The sequence below is a fragment of the Camelina sativa genome, chromosome 11 (assembly GCF_000633955.1).
Source record: "Camelina sativa cultivar DH55 chromosome 11, Cs, whole genome shotgun sequence".
NCBI classification, from domain to species: Eukaryota; Viridiplantae; Streptophyta; class Magnoliopsida; order Brassicales; family Brassicaceae; genus Camelina; species Camelina sativa.
Window position 1 is genome coordinate 47,243,041 of NC_025695.1, and position 17,134 is coordinate 47,260,174.

The 17,134-nt window shown below is 33.4% G+C and overlaps 2 protein-coding genes across 4 annotated transcripts; both read right to left on the minus strand.

Moving 5' to 3' along the window:
• Nucleotides 9,694-12,219, minus strand: LOC104726914 (protein LATERAL ORGAN BOUNDARIES-like). Of its 2 annotated transcripts, none has more exons than XM_010445882.1 (2): nucleotides 11,939-12,219; nucleotides 9,694-10,442 (listed from the first exon to the last, which is right to left on the minus strand). In XM_010445882.1, the coding sequence occupies exon 2, from the start codon at nucleotides 10,412-10,414 to the stop codon at nucleotides 9,854-9,856; it is 561 nt and encodes a 186-aa protein (XP_010444184.1). In that variant the 5' UTR covers nucleotides 10,415-10,442; nucleotides 11,939-12,219; the 3' UTR covers nucleotides 9,694-9,853. The 2 variants fall into 2 exon arrangements, with proteins under 2 accessions (XP_010444184.1, XP_010444183.1); XM_010445881.1 differs by having other exon boundaries at nucleotides 11,935-12,219.
• Nucleotides 15,401-17,113, minus strand: LOC109124905. Of its 2 annotated transcripts, none has more exons than XM_019232829.1 (2): nucleotides 15,737-17,113; nucleotides 15,401-15,644 (listed from the first exon to the last, which is right to left on the minus strand). In XM_019232829.1, the coding sequence occupies exon 1, from the start codon at nucleotides 16,966-16,968 to the stop codon at nucleotides 15,979-15,981; it is 990 nt and encodes a 329-aa protein (XP_019088374.1). In that variant the 5' UTR covers nucleotides 16,969-17,113; the 3' UTR covers nucleotides 15,401-15,644; nucleotides 15,737-15,978. The 2 variants fall into 2 exon arrangements, with proteins under 2 accessions (XP_019088374.1, XP_019088375.1); XM_019232830.1 differs by having other exon boundaries at nucleotides 15,401-15,653.

Below are 17,134 nucleotides of genomic sequence, written 5' to 3' on the forward strand. Positions count from 1 at the left end.
TTCCACGCGCATGAATAAAATATTTATGAAGGAAATTCTAACACCAAACTTGTATGTGACTTCTCTGAGTTGTAAATACTTTCAGAAAATCTTTATCGGGAAACTTCAATCATCTCTGTATTTGCTCTCCACTTATGTTAAATTCGAGGAAGCATGTTTGGTTCGCAGAACAAGAAATCCAAGGTTTTTCGCAAATTACTAAATCAGCAACACGATAAAGGAACATGACGTAAAGAGTAGTATTTCACAGATCCTAGCTATCGCCCTAAGGACGTTACCAATATAATAAGTATCTCATCTTAGCTTTTTCGAACAATGTAAGTTTTTTTTTTTTTAATAATAGGCCTCCCACTAATGGGCTCGGTCTTGAACAAATTACAAGGATCCAGCAGTTACAAAAAAGAGGAAACCGGCGATTGATGCCATCGCCAGAAAAAACGATCGGAACCTGCTGAAATACCTGAAATAGAAGCTTGAACAGGAAAGTTGGTGGTTGCAGGATCCACGGCTTCGCGGCGGATACACCAGATCGAAACCCTTGACATCAGCAACCAAACTCTGTCTTGGATTCTTCTCTGGTGTACCGCCTGACCCGCTACAGATCCTCCGACAAGTTCAAACACCCAATGACAAGCTCCGCGAAGTCAAGTCCCATGCCTAGCAACCCGCTCACTCACATCTAACACGCCTCTTCCAGCTCTGGCGACCACCGCAACCTCAAGGTAGGTTTGCTTCAATCCGGTCTAATGGACACAAAGTCATGGCGTTTTACAGAGGATGATTGCTCAATCCATCCTCCATAACCCGGGATCCATGATAGCCCCTAAGGATGCCAAAACATCTAGGTTAACCACCGCAACAATGCAACAATACCCTCCTGCCTTCCGTCGACTTCCGCCACAACCACAGCTTCTATTGGATGGGTGAACCAAGGGAAAGCTCCACCGCGAACAAACGCGGCTTGATCTAGAAGCTTCCCGACCTTCCAAACCGAAGCCACAGCTGCATCAGAGGAAGACAATACCACACCTCTGCTGTCGGAGATGCAAATCACCTACCACTGCCTTCCCCTTGTAGATCCAAGACCCACAATAAAGTACCGCCCAACCTTACCTGTCAAAGAAGCCAACCCCGATCTGTAAAGTAACGCCTCGGCTGGACGGAGAGAAGTCAAGATCCAGTGAGAGAAACACCAGATCTGACCCTCGGAGCTCACCGAATAGAAGCCACGGCTCTCACTTCTCACCAAAGCCAACGAACCCGCCGGTGAGTCCCAACACACAGAGTCTTCAACCCAGATCTACCAAATCCAGCCACGAAATTGATGCCGTCCTCAAGAAAGTCCTTCGAGCCTTCACTAGCAGTCACCTCCAACGAATACTCCGCTTCACGCGCCGAAACATCACCGGAAACCACCAACAAGATAACCAGAACGGAGACGAAGGACAACCTCACAGAGGGCGACGATGACAGTAGAAGGTTGGAGAGCTAAGAAAAGAGGAGAAGAAAAGCCCTCTCTGGTGCCGGGAGGGCAACCGGAGAGGCGGCGGCGCAAGATCTAGGTTTAGGTTTTTAGAGAGAAGGAGGAGAGAAAAAGAGGAGAAAGAGAGATTAGCGATGTGAAGAATTCTATATTGTGAACAATGTAAGTTCCTGTCTGATTTGATCGTTGTTTGTGAGTGTATATATATAGTTTAATGTTATGTTGAACTCTTGTAAGAGTTTATAACATTCCTCAACCTACTTGTTGGCTAAGCGATTAAGGTGAAAGCTTTCTGTTTACTTTCGTAATGGTTCAAGCAGATGTTAATTTAAAGACTTCTGACAACAACTTGTTGTTAGGTTTCTTTCATCTAACTTTTTTCTAATATTCACACTGAATTACTTTTTTTGTAATATTTAATTTCCTTTGAATCAGTTTGGTGTTAGTAATTAATTTTTAAATTCGCAAGATCTACATACAACGTTCAAAATTTAATTCAGAGACGTTTTTTTATAATTAGGGGTGGTATTGAATTCTAATTTATAAAGATTTTTGAAGAGTTCAACAAAATCATTAAAAGTGAATAAGTGAAATCTGTATTTTTGAAGAGTTCAACAAAATCACGAAATCTTGTAAAGTGGTCCAAACAACCCTGTATTTTTGTGATACTTTTCATGACTTTATTTTGTAAAGAAAGTGTCTAAAATCACCAACCAATAACATAATAATTGAATAAAACAAAATTTTTAGTGATTTTATAAAAGTCTGAATCCAATAACCCAAATCTGTTAAGTTTTTAAATGACTTTTTACAAATCACAAACTAATAATACTAAACTTTAATAGAGTTTAACAAAATCTTAATCCAATAACAACAGATTCTACCTAACTTTTAAAATCTTTAAACTCTATATAAATCTCAAACTAATAATCCCACAAAGGGTAGGTGATTTTATCTTTATAAATAGAGAAAACTTCGTTCCCACTGAGTAAATATAGGCATTATATATCATATTATATACATAAAGTTTTCAAATTAAGAAGAGAAATGGGAAAGAAATTGAGTGTGGTGGTGGTGATGATGATGATCGTTTTGGATGTAATTGGAACAGAAGCAGTAAATCATTTGTGTATATTCAAATGTGAAATCACATGCCGCGATCCAGAGTTCACGTCAAACTGCTTTAAAGAGTGTATGGCCAAATGCGAGGATCTACAAATACCTTTCACTCAACTTCACACTCGGAGTAAATCTCTTTCTCTTTAAACTGTTTCTTTGAATGTATATATGCATGTATGTATGTGTGTGTGTGTCTTGTGTAATAGTATAATTGACATGGTTTGTAATATATGGTGACAAATAATGCAGGATGAACACTAAAGGGATGGAAGAAATGCGAGTGCAGATATAATTCAAAATTTTTAGCTATGGATCTTTTCTTTTTTTCTTCTTCATGTAAACTGATATCTATAATAAGATGAATATTAATAATAATCATAATAAGTTTCTTTAGATTCATGTGAAAATCAAAATGGGATCAATGAACAAATATTTTAAGTGATATTTCAATTTTAAACAAAGTATGTTTGGAGAAACAGTGGTGGTGTGGTTACCGCCACATGGTTTCACTCTTCATGTCCACAAGTTCGACTATATTGGCTCTCTTTCAGATTGAAACAAATTTCTATGCGGAAGCGTGAAACCGGAAACGTACCTAGGTCGGTTTAGTGACGAATATGGCATGCAATCTTCTAAGAATTGATGCAGAGATCGGAGTTGAAATCAAAAATGGAAATCAACCACAAGCCACCACTCAAATGTTCTTTCTGTTGTTCTCTCCAAGCTTTCTCTCTTTAGAACGTTTTACTCTCTCTTTATGTCAATGGACACAAGTGTTGTCCAAGTTATTTTTCATGTCTCTGTGTAATTCTCCTTTTATATACAAGACAAGAGACTTCACGAACAACCACAAACAGTTTCGCATCTTTTGAAAAACAACTTCTCAATTAAACCGGTTTAGTATGCTGCTAAATCATGGACGCAAACCGACCACAAACCAACACAGATAAAGTCTTAATTTTCGTAGTCAAGAAGAATCTCGGCTCGGTTGTGTTCGGCCACTTGTACTCTTCTAGGTTTGTTTAAAATTTGTGTAATTTAGTTTGTATCTACCCATGGTTGTCTTCGTTGTGATCGATCTCGGTGAAGAAGCCCATCATCAGTGTTGGATATGGGTTTCACCCTACCTTAACAGGCCTCCAACCTAGCTCATTCCCGAAGAGTCAACCTAACCCTCAGAATTTTTGACTGACCAGATCATTCTTATCGGGCCGACAGAGTTTCTAGAAGGCCCAATAAAAACGGACATCCCATTAAACGACAACCTGCAAAGAGGCGATCACCGACTTTACCCTAAAGCAGTACCACATCGATCTTGAGGTATGAGAGTGAGACGTCCCATCAGCTATAAATATCGAGGAACAGGCATGTAGAATGCATCAAGTAACTTGGAGCAGGAGTCTGGAAACAATCTGATTCTTGCACTAAGTTAAATAGTCGATTTGAGCATACATTATTCTGTAATTAGTCGGTCGGCTTAAAACAGGATATTTTGTAAACTCAGTGATCTTTGACTATCTCAATAAAAGTCCTCTGTTTCGCCCTCTTGAAATCATAATCCCGATCTAGCAGTATTAGTCTTTCAACAATGAGATCATTCTTTTTTTGGTACTTGCTAGTATCACTATCGATATAACACCGGAAAAAAAAAAGATTGCTGAGTTTGTTTAGTCAGGTTTGACAATGACACCAAATTATGATATCCCCAATTTTGGGATTTTTGGGATTTTTGGGATTTAGTGACTCTTTTATAAGTGTGAGCCTTTTTATTTGAGACTGTTCTACTCTTTATTGGATTTAATGTTTATCTTTCATGCATGGGAGCATATGTTTGGTTCACAGAAAAAGGAATCCAAGGTTTTTGGCAAATTATATAAATCAGCAACACGGTAGAGGAACATTTCGACGTAGAGAGTAGTAATTCGCAGATCCTAGCTATCGTTTAAGGACGTTACTAATATAAAAAGTATCTCAGCTTAGCTTCTTCGAACAATATAAGTTCGTGTCTGATTTGATTGTTGTTTGTGAGTGTATATATATAGTTTAATGTTATAGAACTCTTGTAAGAGTTTATAACATTGCTCAACCTACTTGTTGGTTAAGCGATTAAGGTGAAAGCTTTCTGCTTACTTCCGTAATGGTTCAAGCAGATGTTAATTTAAAGACTTTGACAACAATTTGTTGTTAGTTTTCTTTCATCCAATTTTTTTTCTAATATTAGCACTTATTTACTATTTTGTAAAATTTCTAGACAGTTAGAAACTATTTTCCTTTGAATCAGTTTGGCGTTAGTAATTATTTTTTTTCGGCAAAAATAATTAGTTTTTAAATTCGCAAAATTTACATAAAAGGTAAATAATTTAATTCCGAGACATTTTTTATAATTAATATCATTTTTTAATTTTTTTTTGAGAATTTGTTAAAAACGCTCTTTTTAGGATATCCTTTTTGAAAAATATAAGTCCTTTAATCATTTCATTTTTAGAATTTGTTAAAAACGCTCTTTTTAGGATATCCTTTTTGAAATATATAAGTCCTTTAATCATTTCATTTTTACCTTCTTTTATACAATTACAATATGTTAAATTAATTTTTAGAATTTTTTTGGTTTGGGTTATCTATTTTACATTTAAGATTTAATTTTTTTTTGGTAGAAACATTTAAGGTTTAATTTAGTCTTTGGAGTTTAGTACTTAAAATTTAATCATTTTATACATAAAAATGGGTATTTTTAAAAATTGACATATAAAAAGGGATATTTTTTAAAATGTCCCTTATTTTTTTGTAACATCATATTCCTTTATTTTAGTTTATCAAAATCCAATAGTACCAATAATTTTATTTTAAAATTTTCTAACAAACCACAAAAAAAAATTGTTAGGTCCCCGGTTTGGTTCGTAAATGTTTCAAAACCGTTTTCAAAATAATTTCAGATCCTTTTCTAAACATTTTTGCTTTGGCATCAAAGTCTTAACATCAACATCAGCCTAATTTTTAATTCCATGTGGATTTCGTCAAGTGTGTCGGTTGGATTCAGTAATGCAACTCAACTGAGAATATTTGCCTTTTCATTAGTATAATTCAGTCAAAAGATTAGTCAAACAAAACTCTATTAATCGATGATCATTATCATCTCTCCTTTCTGCTTAAGACAAAGAAACTGCTAATCAAATTGAAATTATATTATATGGAAACACACTTCACATATTCTTTTTCAGAAATCTAACTGGACCTCTTTCAAATCCTCAGATTCTCGTATGTATCCATCTATCAATCAATCATTTTTGTGGTTCTGTTCAATGCATGCGGCTTTAACAATCATGATTATTATTATATTTTCCATTTTTAGTATAATCTATTCGTATGACACGATGGCTGAAATAGTTGGGAATTCAGATCTTATGAATCCTGAATAGTGCTTATGATTGACAAAAGAGTTCTCAATAATTGTTGCCATGATTTCCTTTCAAAGGCATGCATATAAATAGCAGCAACAACAACAACAACAATACATTAGTGGACTAAGTAAGTGGAGTAATGTTATTTTAATATACCAATATATAGTTGCTCTAAATAACTGATAAAGAACACATATATTAACATTTTCATGCACCAGGTTAGTGTTAGCAGTTGTTGATACCGACTTTTGTTTGATACTATAAATCGTCTGATAACTCTTTCAGGTATTCACAAATTTTTTAATCAAATTAAAAATTAACACTTGAGTGAGCATTTATTTTAGTTATCAGTTTACCAAAGTTTTACGTATTTTTGGGAACAGTCAAACTACAGAAAGGAGTATATGCCTTCACATTCTCATATATCTCCTTAGTTGTGTCAAATTCTCAAACAAAACTTAATGTAAAAGAACTTACTGATCTGACATCCACTACTAAGTATGGAGTATATATAAAGCAAATAATAGTCTAGTATGTCGACCAGAAATCTATATGGAAAGAAAATACCAGTTTATATATACTCTTGACAACTTCTTTTTTTGGAACAATCACTCTTAACATTTTAATCAGTCTTAAATGTAGAAATATAAATTATGATTGTGAAAGAATTATACAAGATAAAGTGGAACTAAAAGGAGGCATATTCCAAATCCAAATCTCAACCCACTATTATTAGAATCTATCGAGACAATGGTCGGCGGTTATAACGTTATTAATTTATTGTTCTATCATTATTGAATCCTAATATTCTTGCAAACCAATCATTGGAAGATTAAAGATCATTCTTCATTTATTTTTTATTTTTTTATAAAAAGACTAAAGATCATATATATATCATCAAATGCACCAACTATTTTCAAATGCAAACTAAAAAAAATGGAAGCTCACTATATATGTTATTTCTCGTAAAAATTATACAACCAATATATATATATATATGATACAACTATTTTTCGTATTTTTAATAACTGAATTTATATTTGTGTACAAGCAGAATAATCTACTCGAGCTCTAATCCGTTCGGACCAAAAAATGTTCCATTCTGTTTGACATTGTCAAGATAATTTTATATTAATGTTTTACATTAACTCCATCAAAACAACTTAGAATTGGTCCCATCATGATCCAAAATTTTAGTTGATGACTGAAATAAATAAAAAACTAAACAATAGCGAGGTCCGGACCAACGCAAAGTAGGACTAATCTGAAAACCATTGGGTATGAAAAGATTGATTTAATCCTCGGACTTCGAATTTTTTGACTCTAGTCGAAACTAAATTTCTACTTGTTTTTAGATATATGTGTGTATATATATATATACAGATATATGTATATATTAAGTTTTTGATGAATTATAATTGTAAAAAGTAGCAAAGGATCGGACCCGCAATGCACAATGTAAAAAGAAAATGTCTTGTTGGGTTTTTGTAGTTTAGCTCAAAGGCAGAAACTCAGAGTTTGCTTCCTTTTCACGTCTTTAAAGACATCGATTGATTGATGGGTTTGATGGATTCTCGATGAGTTCCTATTATTTTCTCCGCGACAATATCCAAAGTCCTTTTCCAACATTAAATAATATATATTTATACATAATTATCTTTTTTTTTAAACTAATTTATACATAAATTATCTATCTGATACAATAACATATGCACTCTTCCGTTGTCAGATAAATATTTAATCAAACCTTTTTATCTTTTTTTTTTCCAAATATAAGAGCATGAACCTTTATTCTGATGAAAAAAAAATATTTATTTCCCATTGGCTATGCTATTCTTTCTTTCTTTTTTGTTAGCACATTTATTCCTTTTTATTTAACTTGTCTTTGTTAGATGTTTAACGAGTATAGCTATCTCTAGAGATACTTTCAAAACTGTATGCCTCTCTAATTAGCATATCACCTCAAAGTCTCAAACTAATATGAAAACTTACAGAATATATAAATGAATAATGGGGTTGAAAAAGAAATGGCAATGAGTTGTTTTAATTTTGGATATGGTGAATGTATTTGTTTGGGCCTAGATAAAAAGAGTGGTAATTATGGGCTTAAGATTGAAATATAGAATTACTTGTTAAACTACGCATGTTAAATTAACAGATGTTACTGTCTTTCGACAAATTAATTATGAATTTTTTTGGGGGGACAAATTATGCTACTTATACCACTAAGTGTTATTCCACATCCTTCTTCTTTTTTTATTGGTATATCAAATTCATTTATTCTTTTTTCTCTGATAATATATAACTTTCAACTTTAATTATAGTATAAGGTTTGCCTTATGTAGTAGTTATGTACGTATAGACCAAAAATTAGGCATCCAAGTAGGTTTACGAAAAATAAATGAATGTATGCGGGATACGGCGTGACTAATCACCACCATATTCTAGTTACATACAGTATATTATATAACATCATTTTTAGTTCCAAAATGCTCACTTTCTTGTATTGCAAATAAAACAAAATGTTGACAAAAACAAAAAAAAAAGGGACTATGTGACAAACATACTTTTGTTTTTGTTCGGAATTTAAATCCCAAAAATTGTCCCTTTTGTATATATTGCTACTTCAATTTCACTACTCATGACTTGGACTATATTTGGCATATAAAAAAATTCACATGATGACTCCATAATCAGATTAAAAAAGGAAGAAGAAGAATTCAATAGTAATTACTATCAATATTTTCATGCATTAACACTATGACAATCATATTTTATATGACAGAAAGGCTGCACCCACAATAATATACTAATAACCTAGACTATATTTTTTGTTTGTCAACAACTTTATAACCAAAACTATATACAGTACTGTTATTATATTTTTTTTTTGACAGCCCAAAACTATATATTTATTTGTAAAGAGAAAGGAAATTTCGTAATTCACATGCCTAGCCGTCGCTCTACCTGCTAATTTTTTTTTTAATACATAAACTAATAATATACACACACATATACACATACAGTCATACACACTTAAATAGATAGATACATATATATATCAGGTAAACAATCATACCATGAGTACCACTTCTATATATCATTCACAAACCTTTTTTTTTTTTTAACGATATATAGTTAAAGAAGTTAAGCTAATATATATATAATAAAACAGTATCCCTCAATTATTAGCACCCTTAACGTCTCTCAAACATGCATCCACGCACAACTACCATCCTAGTTTAGGTATTGAACCCACCAAGGCAATAACAATCAGCACCATATTATTCTAAATGTTGATGAAATGCTAATATAATTCATCAAAGCCACTAGGAAAACTCTTTTCCGTTTCATGATAAATGAATATCTTGTTTCATAATGAACAAAATTCTAGATATTTATGTATATTAAAATACCAAACTAGTAAATATTAACCTTACTAAAATCAATATTCCCGTTATAATTTTTTATAAAACAGTAATTAGGATGAAAGGGGTAGAATAACATCTTAGGTACCTATAATATTACAAAATCAAAAGAAAAGAAGTATTCTGTATATAGCTTATAAAATCAAAATCAACTTTTAATCATTTAACATAACTACATCCTAGCTTAGATGTTGTATAAGACCAAACGAATAATAATAAAAACAATAATGTATATATATCATAAATAAATAAGAACAGTCCATGCATTTATACTTCGTCAGGAAATTCATCCCACCCATATATAAAACATTCGTACCACACAGTGCATGCATTGAAAAAAATAATATAGTAGTATTCGTACCACACACTCATAAATATATAGAAAGAGAGAGATGAGAGGATGAGTACACATATGTTATAAACACTCACATGTTACCTCCTTGCTGATCATGACCATTGTTCCAAGGAAGAAAAGTCCCATACGAGCCTCCGGTGCCACGTGGCAGCTGATTCATCACCGGATTCGCCCCTGAAAGTCGATAAACAGGATTCAGCGGAGATGGTTGCTGCGACTGAAGCGGCTGAGGCTGGAAAACCAAGTCCACGACGTTGCCAGGTGTTCCGCCGGCTGACGTAGACAAACCATAATGTGCCAAGTCAGCATTAGCAGCGTCGAGCTCCTTCTGAAGCCTATGGACTTGTCTCTGGAGATAAGAGATGGCTCCAACGCAGCCATAGACAGGGTCACGGACACGTGCCTCGGCCTCGTAGGCTAAAGAGTTGACTGCATCTTCACGTTGGTGAGGGAGGAGCTCATTGAGGAGCTTCGTGACGTTGCTTGCTCCGAAGATTTTGTGGACGTTGGCGAATTTGTGTGGCTCCTCCGGTGGAAAATATGGCGCGAATATGCATCCCGGCATGCATTTCCGGCGAAGAAACTTGCACGCCGCGCATGGTGAGTTGTATGAGTTTGATGACGACGCCATTTGTGTTTTTTTCTTTGGTTTCTTACACCTAATATTAAGTTAAGAAAACATTTAGCATGATAAAAAGAAGTTAAATACGCATTTATACAGTCACAGACGCACACACACACACATATATGTATAAGCTGAATTTGCTAAACTCCAAGGTTGTGTTTCTTTTCATATAACTCATCTTCTTAAAACTTAAATTGGAATGGTTATATTGTTCCTTCTTTTTTTTTTTTTTCTAAGTCTTTTCATATATGTACACGTGAATATGTAAAATGTCCAACATCCAATCTAAGGAAACGAAAATCATGCATACTATATATATTTACAAAAACCTAAATCCAAATTGAAGATTTAATGAACATGGTAAGAACACGAGATTCTACAGGACATGCTGGAAACTATTAGTTACTTTGGTTTCACATAATGTGTTTTCCCAATGAACTAAGCTATCATTTAAAATGTTAAAATTAAAACTCTAGTCTCTGAATATTTTTCTTACTAAACCTTATTGACATAAATTAAATTTGCTATAATTTTTCAAAATATATAAATAATATATAATTTAGGAATCCTGGTAGAATCCAGAAAATTTAGCTAATTTCTCAAAATTTGCGTAACAGAGTACACACACACTTTTATTTCTAACGTATATAAGACGACATACATGTGGATCAGTTGAAGACTAAATTCAAACTATATGAGAGTGAAATGTTTGTACCGAAACTCCCTGGACAAAAGATAAAGTCAAATTAGTTTTTTTTTTTTTTTAATATCAGATTCAGATGATTATGTATCCCTCTAGTATTTATATTAATGCTACATATAATTTTTTTTTGTTAGATATATATATATATATACGACATATATTACCCAAATCAAACATTTTTTTCATTCTAATTAAATTGTGCATGCCCTTCTGTGCTTTATCATCTTCTTCATCTTCCGATCTCTCTCTTCAACCCTAGCTTTGTTAAAAAGAAAATTAACTTAAGAAAGGGAACTCATTCTTTAAATTCTATATGTATGCCCCAAAATTAAACTTGGTCATGGGAATTTCAAAGTTGTCTTTGGTAAATTAGTTAGTTAAAATCTGTCCCTCTCCTTCTCTTTCACTCCTATCCCTCATTTCCCTTGTGGAGATGAAGCAATTCCACTGACCTTACGTCTATACTAATTTGGATACATGTATATAAACTTTAGATCTGGCCTTAATTATAATTCCAATTCAAAGAGATAACATATTATGATGAAGGTTTGTTACACATGTGTTTACGTCTCGTGTGCTACAATTAGATCACCTTTTAAGTCTTAATTGGAGTAGAAATTCAAAACAAAGTGACAGAAGATGAAAGTGAAAATGCGTGGATACACACATGTATAAGCAATAGCACGTAGAACATAGAAAATAGAAACATAGATTAGAAATTGACTACGTCTTTGATGAAAGGAAGCTATGCATAAATCTAGGATTTATTTAGATAAATACAGCAAATTAAAGCGTATAAGTATAGATTTATATATATATATACCTGCCTTTAGATCTTTATGTTCTTTGAGGATCTTGTATCTTTCTTCCTCTTTCAAGGGCTTTTTTTCTTACCCTTTGAATTTCGCTTCCAAAGTAGATAGAGTAGGCTTAACTCTTTAGTCAAAGAGAGGGATATTAGGGTTTTAGCCCTCTCAAAGAAAGGGAAACCCTAATTGCAAGAAGAATTGAGAAAGATTTGTATAGAAGTTTGAGAATTTAAAGAAACCAAACAAACAAATAAAAACGGGAAAAAAATAGAGAAAATTTTTAGTGGAGAAGAAGGAGAAAGAGCAAAAGACAAAGTGTAATAATAACAAATGAACAATTAATAAACAGGAAGAGGAGGAGAGGGTATGTCCCTTAAAGAATGACTATGACATTTCATCTCAAGAATAATAGTAATATCATTTCACTGTGCTCACTTTTGTCTCCCATTAGATTAATTTGTTTAACTTTAGCTTTTGTGAATTTTCTTCATGCATTCAATGATAACAATATTCCCTAACAGTCCCAAATTCAACCCTAAGCTAACTAATCAAGCATCAATTTGTGTATATATCCCTCTGATTTCTCTCTATATATACCTGTCATCACACTGATGGCCGGAGCCTCAACAAAACCCTAAACATCTCTATCAATCTCGACTTTAACTGAATATTACAACAAACCCTGATTTGGAATATGATGATTAAAGAAATAATTGTTGATAGTAATTTTGTGGATGTAATACTAGTTATGCTCACCGTGTTCGTACATCGTGAACCAAAAAAAAAAATCTTCACATCTTAAATCGACGCACAGCAGTTAATTTCAAATTAATTCTGAAGTTTGATTAAATCGATCAAAAAAATTAATATGAACTAGAATAAACTCTTGAGACCACAGTACCACACAGTAGCAAAGTAGAGACAGGAAGATCAGTAAAAGTCAAGCGATTTCATGTGAACTCAAGTCAAGTTTAAATAGGTTTTGTAAAATCAGAACTTTTGTAATGGAAAAAAAAAACTATGAGGGGGTCCAAAGATTTTTGAAGCTATAGCTAGGGTTAGTATCATACCAACAGTTACTTGTGTTAGAGTATATATTATTGGAAGTGACAACCGATTGAGACATTTGAATAGTGTCTTCTTCTTACTTAGTTTTCGCACCAATTTGAATAACAAATATTTTTTGCCGGAATCAGTAATATATATTATCAGATGATTTATATATTATCTGACGTTAGTAGATTCTTAGTTTAACTCAGACTAATGTTGTATTTTCATATCTTAGGCTACTAGTTGGGGATGACTTGGTCTCTCTTGGAACGCTTTTATTTTTCATGATGAATTAGACAGAAAATTCATATGCAATTGTAAATGAGAAATAATAAGAAAAATGATTGTTGTGGTAATATTAACCTTTGGAATGCTTTCAAGATCCCTGATCAGATTATTATGTTTTGGTCCAAGTTATGATGGTGGTTAGTGGTGGGAATTTAGTAATTCACTAAAGTGAAGCATCTAGGCTTTATCACCAAACTAATGTCTTCATATTTAAAACAAAAATATTAATGTCATGACGACCCTAATATCGGGATTAGGGTTCGAAAATAGAGGTCCTATTCTTTTCCAAAAGAGGAAACTAGTCTCGTACTTGGAGTGTGTATAGTTCCTCTCTCATATACAAAAACTTAGCTGATTATTCAATGTTATTGATTTCGGCATTCTGAGAGCTAAAAATCGATCAAGTTTCATTTGAAAGTTGTTTGAAGAACAATGATCTTATGATTTGGTGGATTTGTTATTAAGTCGAACATGTATCTTGAAAACAAAAGATTCGCATAAATTAAAGTTTGTATCTCGAGACATTAAATTCATCACTAAACCAACATATCTTAAGAATAGAGAAAAAAACATAACAAATTTTACCACCAATAGCTTTAAGTAATCGATTAGAGTGGGTATTAATCTATATATAGAGGTTGCATATAGGGATGTAAAAAATATACAATAGAGAGAGGTGGGGGTATGAAGTGTTATAAAGGGTTTGCAGACTGAGAGAGAGAGAGAATATGGGTCCTCCTCACACATATGATCTACTAAAACTAGACTAGTACTATTGTCCCTCGCAATTTATTTTTCTTCTTGTAATTTAATTTAATCCATGTGACTCTCTAAGAATCGCTAGAAACCACATTTTATATATATGGTCTCATATGAAACAACACACACATAAGATAATGTTTAATTAATAAATCTGCATGTGCTGATTATACAAGGAAGGTAAAGTTAGAGGTATATTATGAAAGGTCAATGATCAACTTGGAGGAATAGTTTTGTGAATATACCCTTTTGTTTTCTTCTTTGTTTGTATATATGCAGAACCGAATAAAAAGAAAATTACAATCATGAATATGAAACACACATGACACATAGCAAGGAAAAGTTTAGAAGATATAGAATTAACTAATATCACTTTATTAAGTTAAGTTTAATAGAGATTCATCAACCTACATATTTGTATATACTTATATCTTATGCATTAAAATTATTTATTTTATGACTTGAACATAGATTTCGTTCTTTAAAATTAAACTCACATTTCACCAAATGCAAACTTTTATGTGAAAACAGATCAGGGTAACTAAAAAGCATTAAACTATAAATACTAGGTCATTTGATTAACATGATAAAAAAAAAATTCTTAAATTTAAGTATTTTTCTGGAACTAGAGTTACAAGTTGTAATATACATCCTTACTAATATGGAATTTATTAGTAATTCTCTATATAAACCAAAAATGAATCAGTTAAAGAGAATTGGATAGAGATTTTATTCTCCCTCGGGATTGCTTATAGCTGCAGTAACCACATGTTGAGTCAAACAACGTCAGCCTCCCTTACAGTAATTATAATTTTCGCTTATTATGAATATGAATGAAAATGTCGTATTGATGCTATACAAGTGTTATTTTCTAAGCCTACCCAATTTAGTTCACAGTTTATATCTCAATAGTTGCCCTATCAAGTATTATAAGAGTGATAGATCAAATAGGCTTGGAATATAGAGATTTGAAAATTGTAATTTATGACTTTCAGTCTTGTATAATATATTATAAATCTATATAACTTAAAATAGTTAAAAAGATGATTAGAAAATAAGCCTACTGTGTTTATTAACTCTAATGACACTATGCAAACTAATTGGAATTTGTATCCTATGGGGAAAAGCCTAGGGTAAGCAAGAAGCATGCGTTTGATTTAATATCTCTAGCTAATAGTAACTTTTATTATCTGTAATTATACACCAACTTTTATTAGCATGTTAAATGGTGATGTAGGGACTAGGTCTATATCTTACATATGTAAAATATTGATTACCAGGCTCAGATCAAGAACTTGCACTTAAGATGTATCTCTTCAAAAAAAAAAAAATATAGTTTGAGATGATAGAATGAACTTGAAATCTTGATTATTCGCTTATGCATTTAGTATGAAATTATTCAGATGAATCCATTAATCATCTTAATGAAACAAAAATTGTCAAAAGTATAAACAGAAACTGATTTTTTCTATTGGGGGGTTTTGGTTTTTGCATTTACTTATTGCGTTCGAAAGCGAAATGATGATGTCGAAGAACAAATGAGACTGTAATGCTTTTTGCCTTGTGATAAAGCTTCAATGGCGGCTTTTTATCCACTATACAGATCTTCTCCTCCAGACTATATAAACTGCAAAAGCTTCATACTTTCGATTTTGATTAAACAGAGTGATACGGAGATCTTTGTCGAATTAAGATTCAAAGTACTAGAACGAATCTTACTTAACATTAGTGAGTAAATCTCAATCCCCGGGAAAGAGTAGACAGCCTTTTGAGATTCATCAACACCAAAGACACAATGGTCAAGCCAATAAATTGTACACTTGTTTGTAACACTCTCTGAAACAGAACAAATTTTGTGTATTAGCTAATCAAGTTTCATCATAACTTGGCGCATCACCACAACGAGATTCCAACATCCATCACAAAACCTAAACTGATTTCTAACCAAATATCATTAAAGATTAATATCTCAAGCTGAATTCTCTATAAGGTATCCACATATCAACATAGCTTCTCAGTTCACTACGCGGCAATCTCTTCTTCCACGCATCAAGATCAGGTAAATCACCGGTTAAAGCCACAGAGCTATCATTCCCATTGCCAAGCGTTAGCACAAAGAGCTTATCACCAAAAACCTGACTCATGGCCTTCAACGTTTCCTCCATAATCAAACCTCCATCTCTCTCTGAATCCTCAGCTTCCACACATTTTCCACCAACATTCACCATAATCCTCCCTCTCTTCCTCAACCTAGTTTTCAAATCCTCCCACACTTTTGTATCTTGAAGCTCTTTGATCACACTCCCTTTACTAAACAGATCAACTAAAATACCCGAGAACCCGGTTCTCATACTAGCGTCTAAAGCATCACCAATGTTGATAAAAATCCTATCTTTATGATCCCTTTCGAGCTTAGAGAGACCAAAGAACTCTCTACCGACGTCAATCACAGAAGGGTCAAGCTCCCATCCATGGACGGTGAATTCAGGAGGGTAAAGCTCGAGAATCAATCGAGCAGTTGAACCAGCTCCGAACCCGAGAATACCGATGGGTCCTGGAGGTATGATCGGAGGCAGAGTAGCGAAAACGTCGAAGTAACTATCGGTTAAGGTTTTGAGAAGGAAAGAGATGCTGTGGATGTTACCGGGGTTGTCGAGGAGGAGGAGACGAGAACCGGCGAGTGGGTGATTGGTCTTTCGTGAAACTTCAATGACTCTGATGTAGTTGTGGCGTGATTTGAATTTGGCGATGGTTTTGACCTCGTCGGCTGGGATTCCGTCGTCGTCGTGGGAAGCTTTGTTCCGGTGAGAGGTGGTGCGGATAAAGATTGGGTTTTGCGGTGGTTTGGGGCGGAGATTGAGAGTTGAAGAAGGAGAAGAGAAGCTTAGGAATTGACGAGAGAAGTGAAGTGGTGGTCGGAGATTTTGGAGAGAAATAAGCTCCTTGGCCATGGCTCTTCTTCAATTATTTTGGGGACAGTTTACCCAAATTGATGAACTGATGAACGATGGTTTATTTTTGGGTTTATTGCAATCGGTTTAGTTTCGGTTTGGTAACAATTTCGGAGAAAAAGGGTAAAAAACCATAATAAACCAAAAAAAAAAAAAAAAAAAAAAA

What these genes read in the sequence shown, in the direction of transcription:
- LOC104726914 (XM_010445882.1), bottom strand. Translation starts at nt 10,414, where the DNA reads ATGGCGTCGTCATCAAACTCATACAACTCACCATGCGCGGCGTGCAAG.
- LOC109124905 (XM_019232829.1), bottom strand. Translation starts at nt 16,968, where the DNA reads ATGGCCAAGGAGCTTATTTCTCTCCAAAATCTCCGACCACCACTTCAC.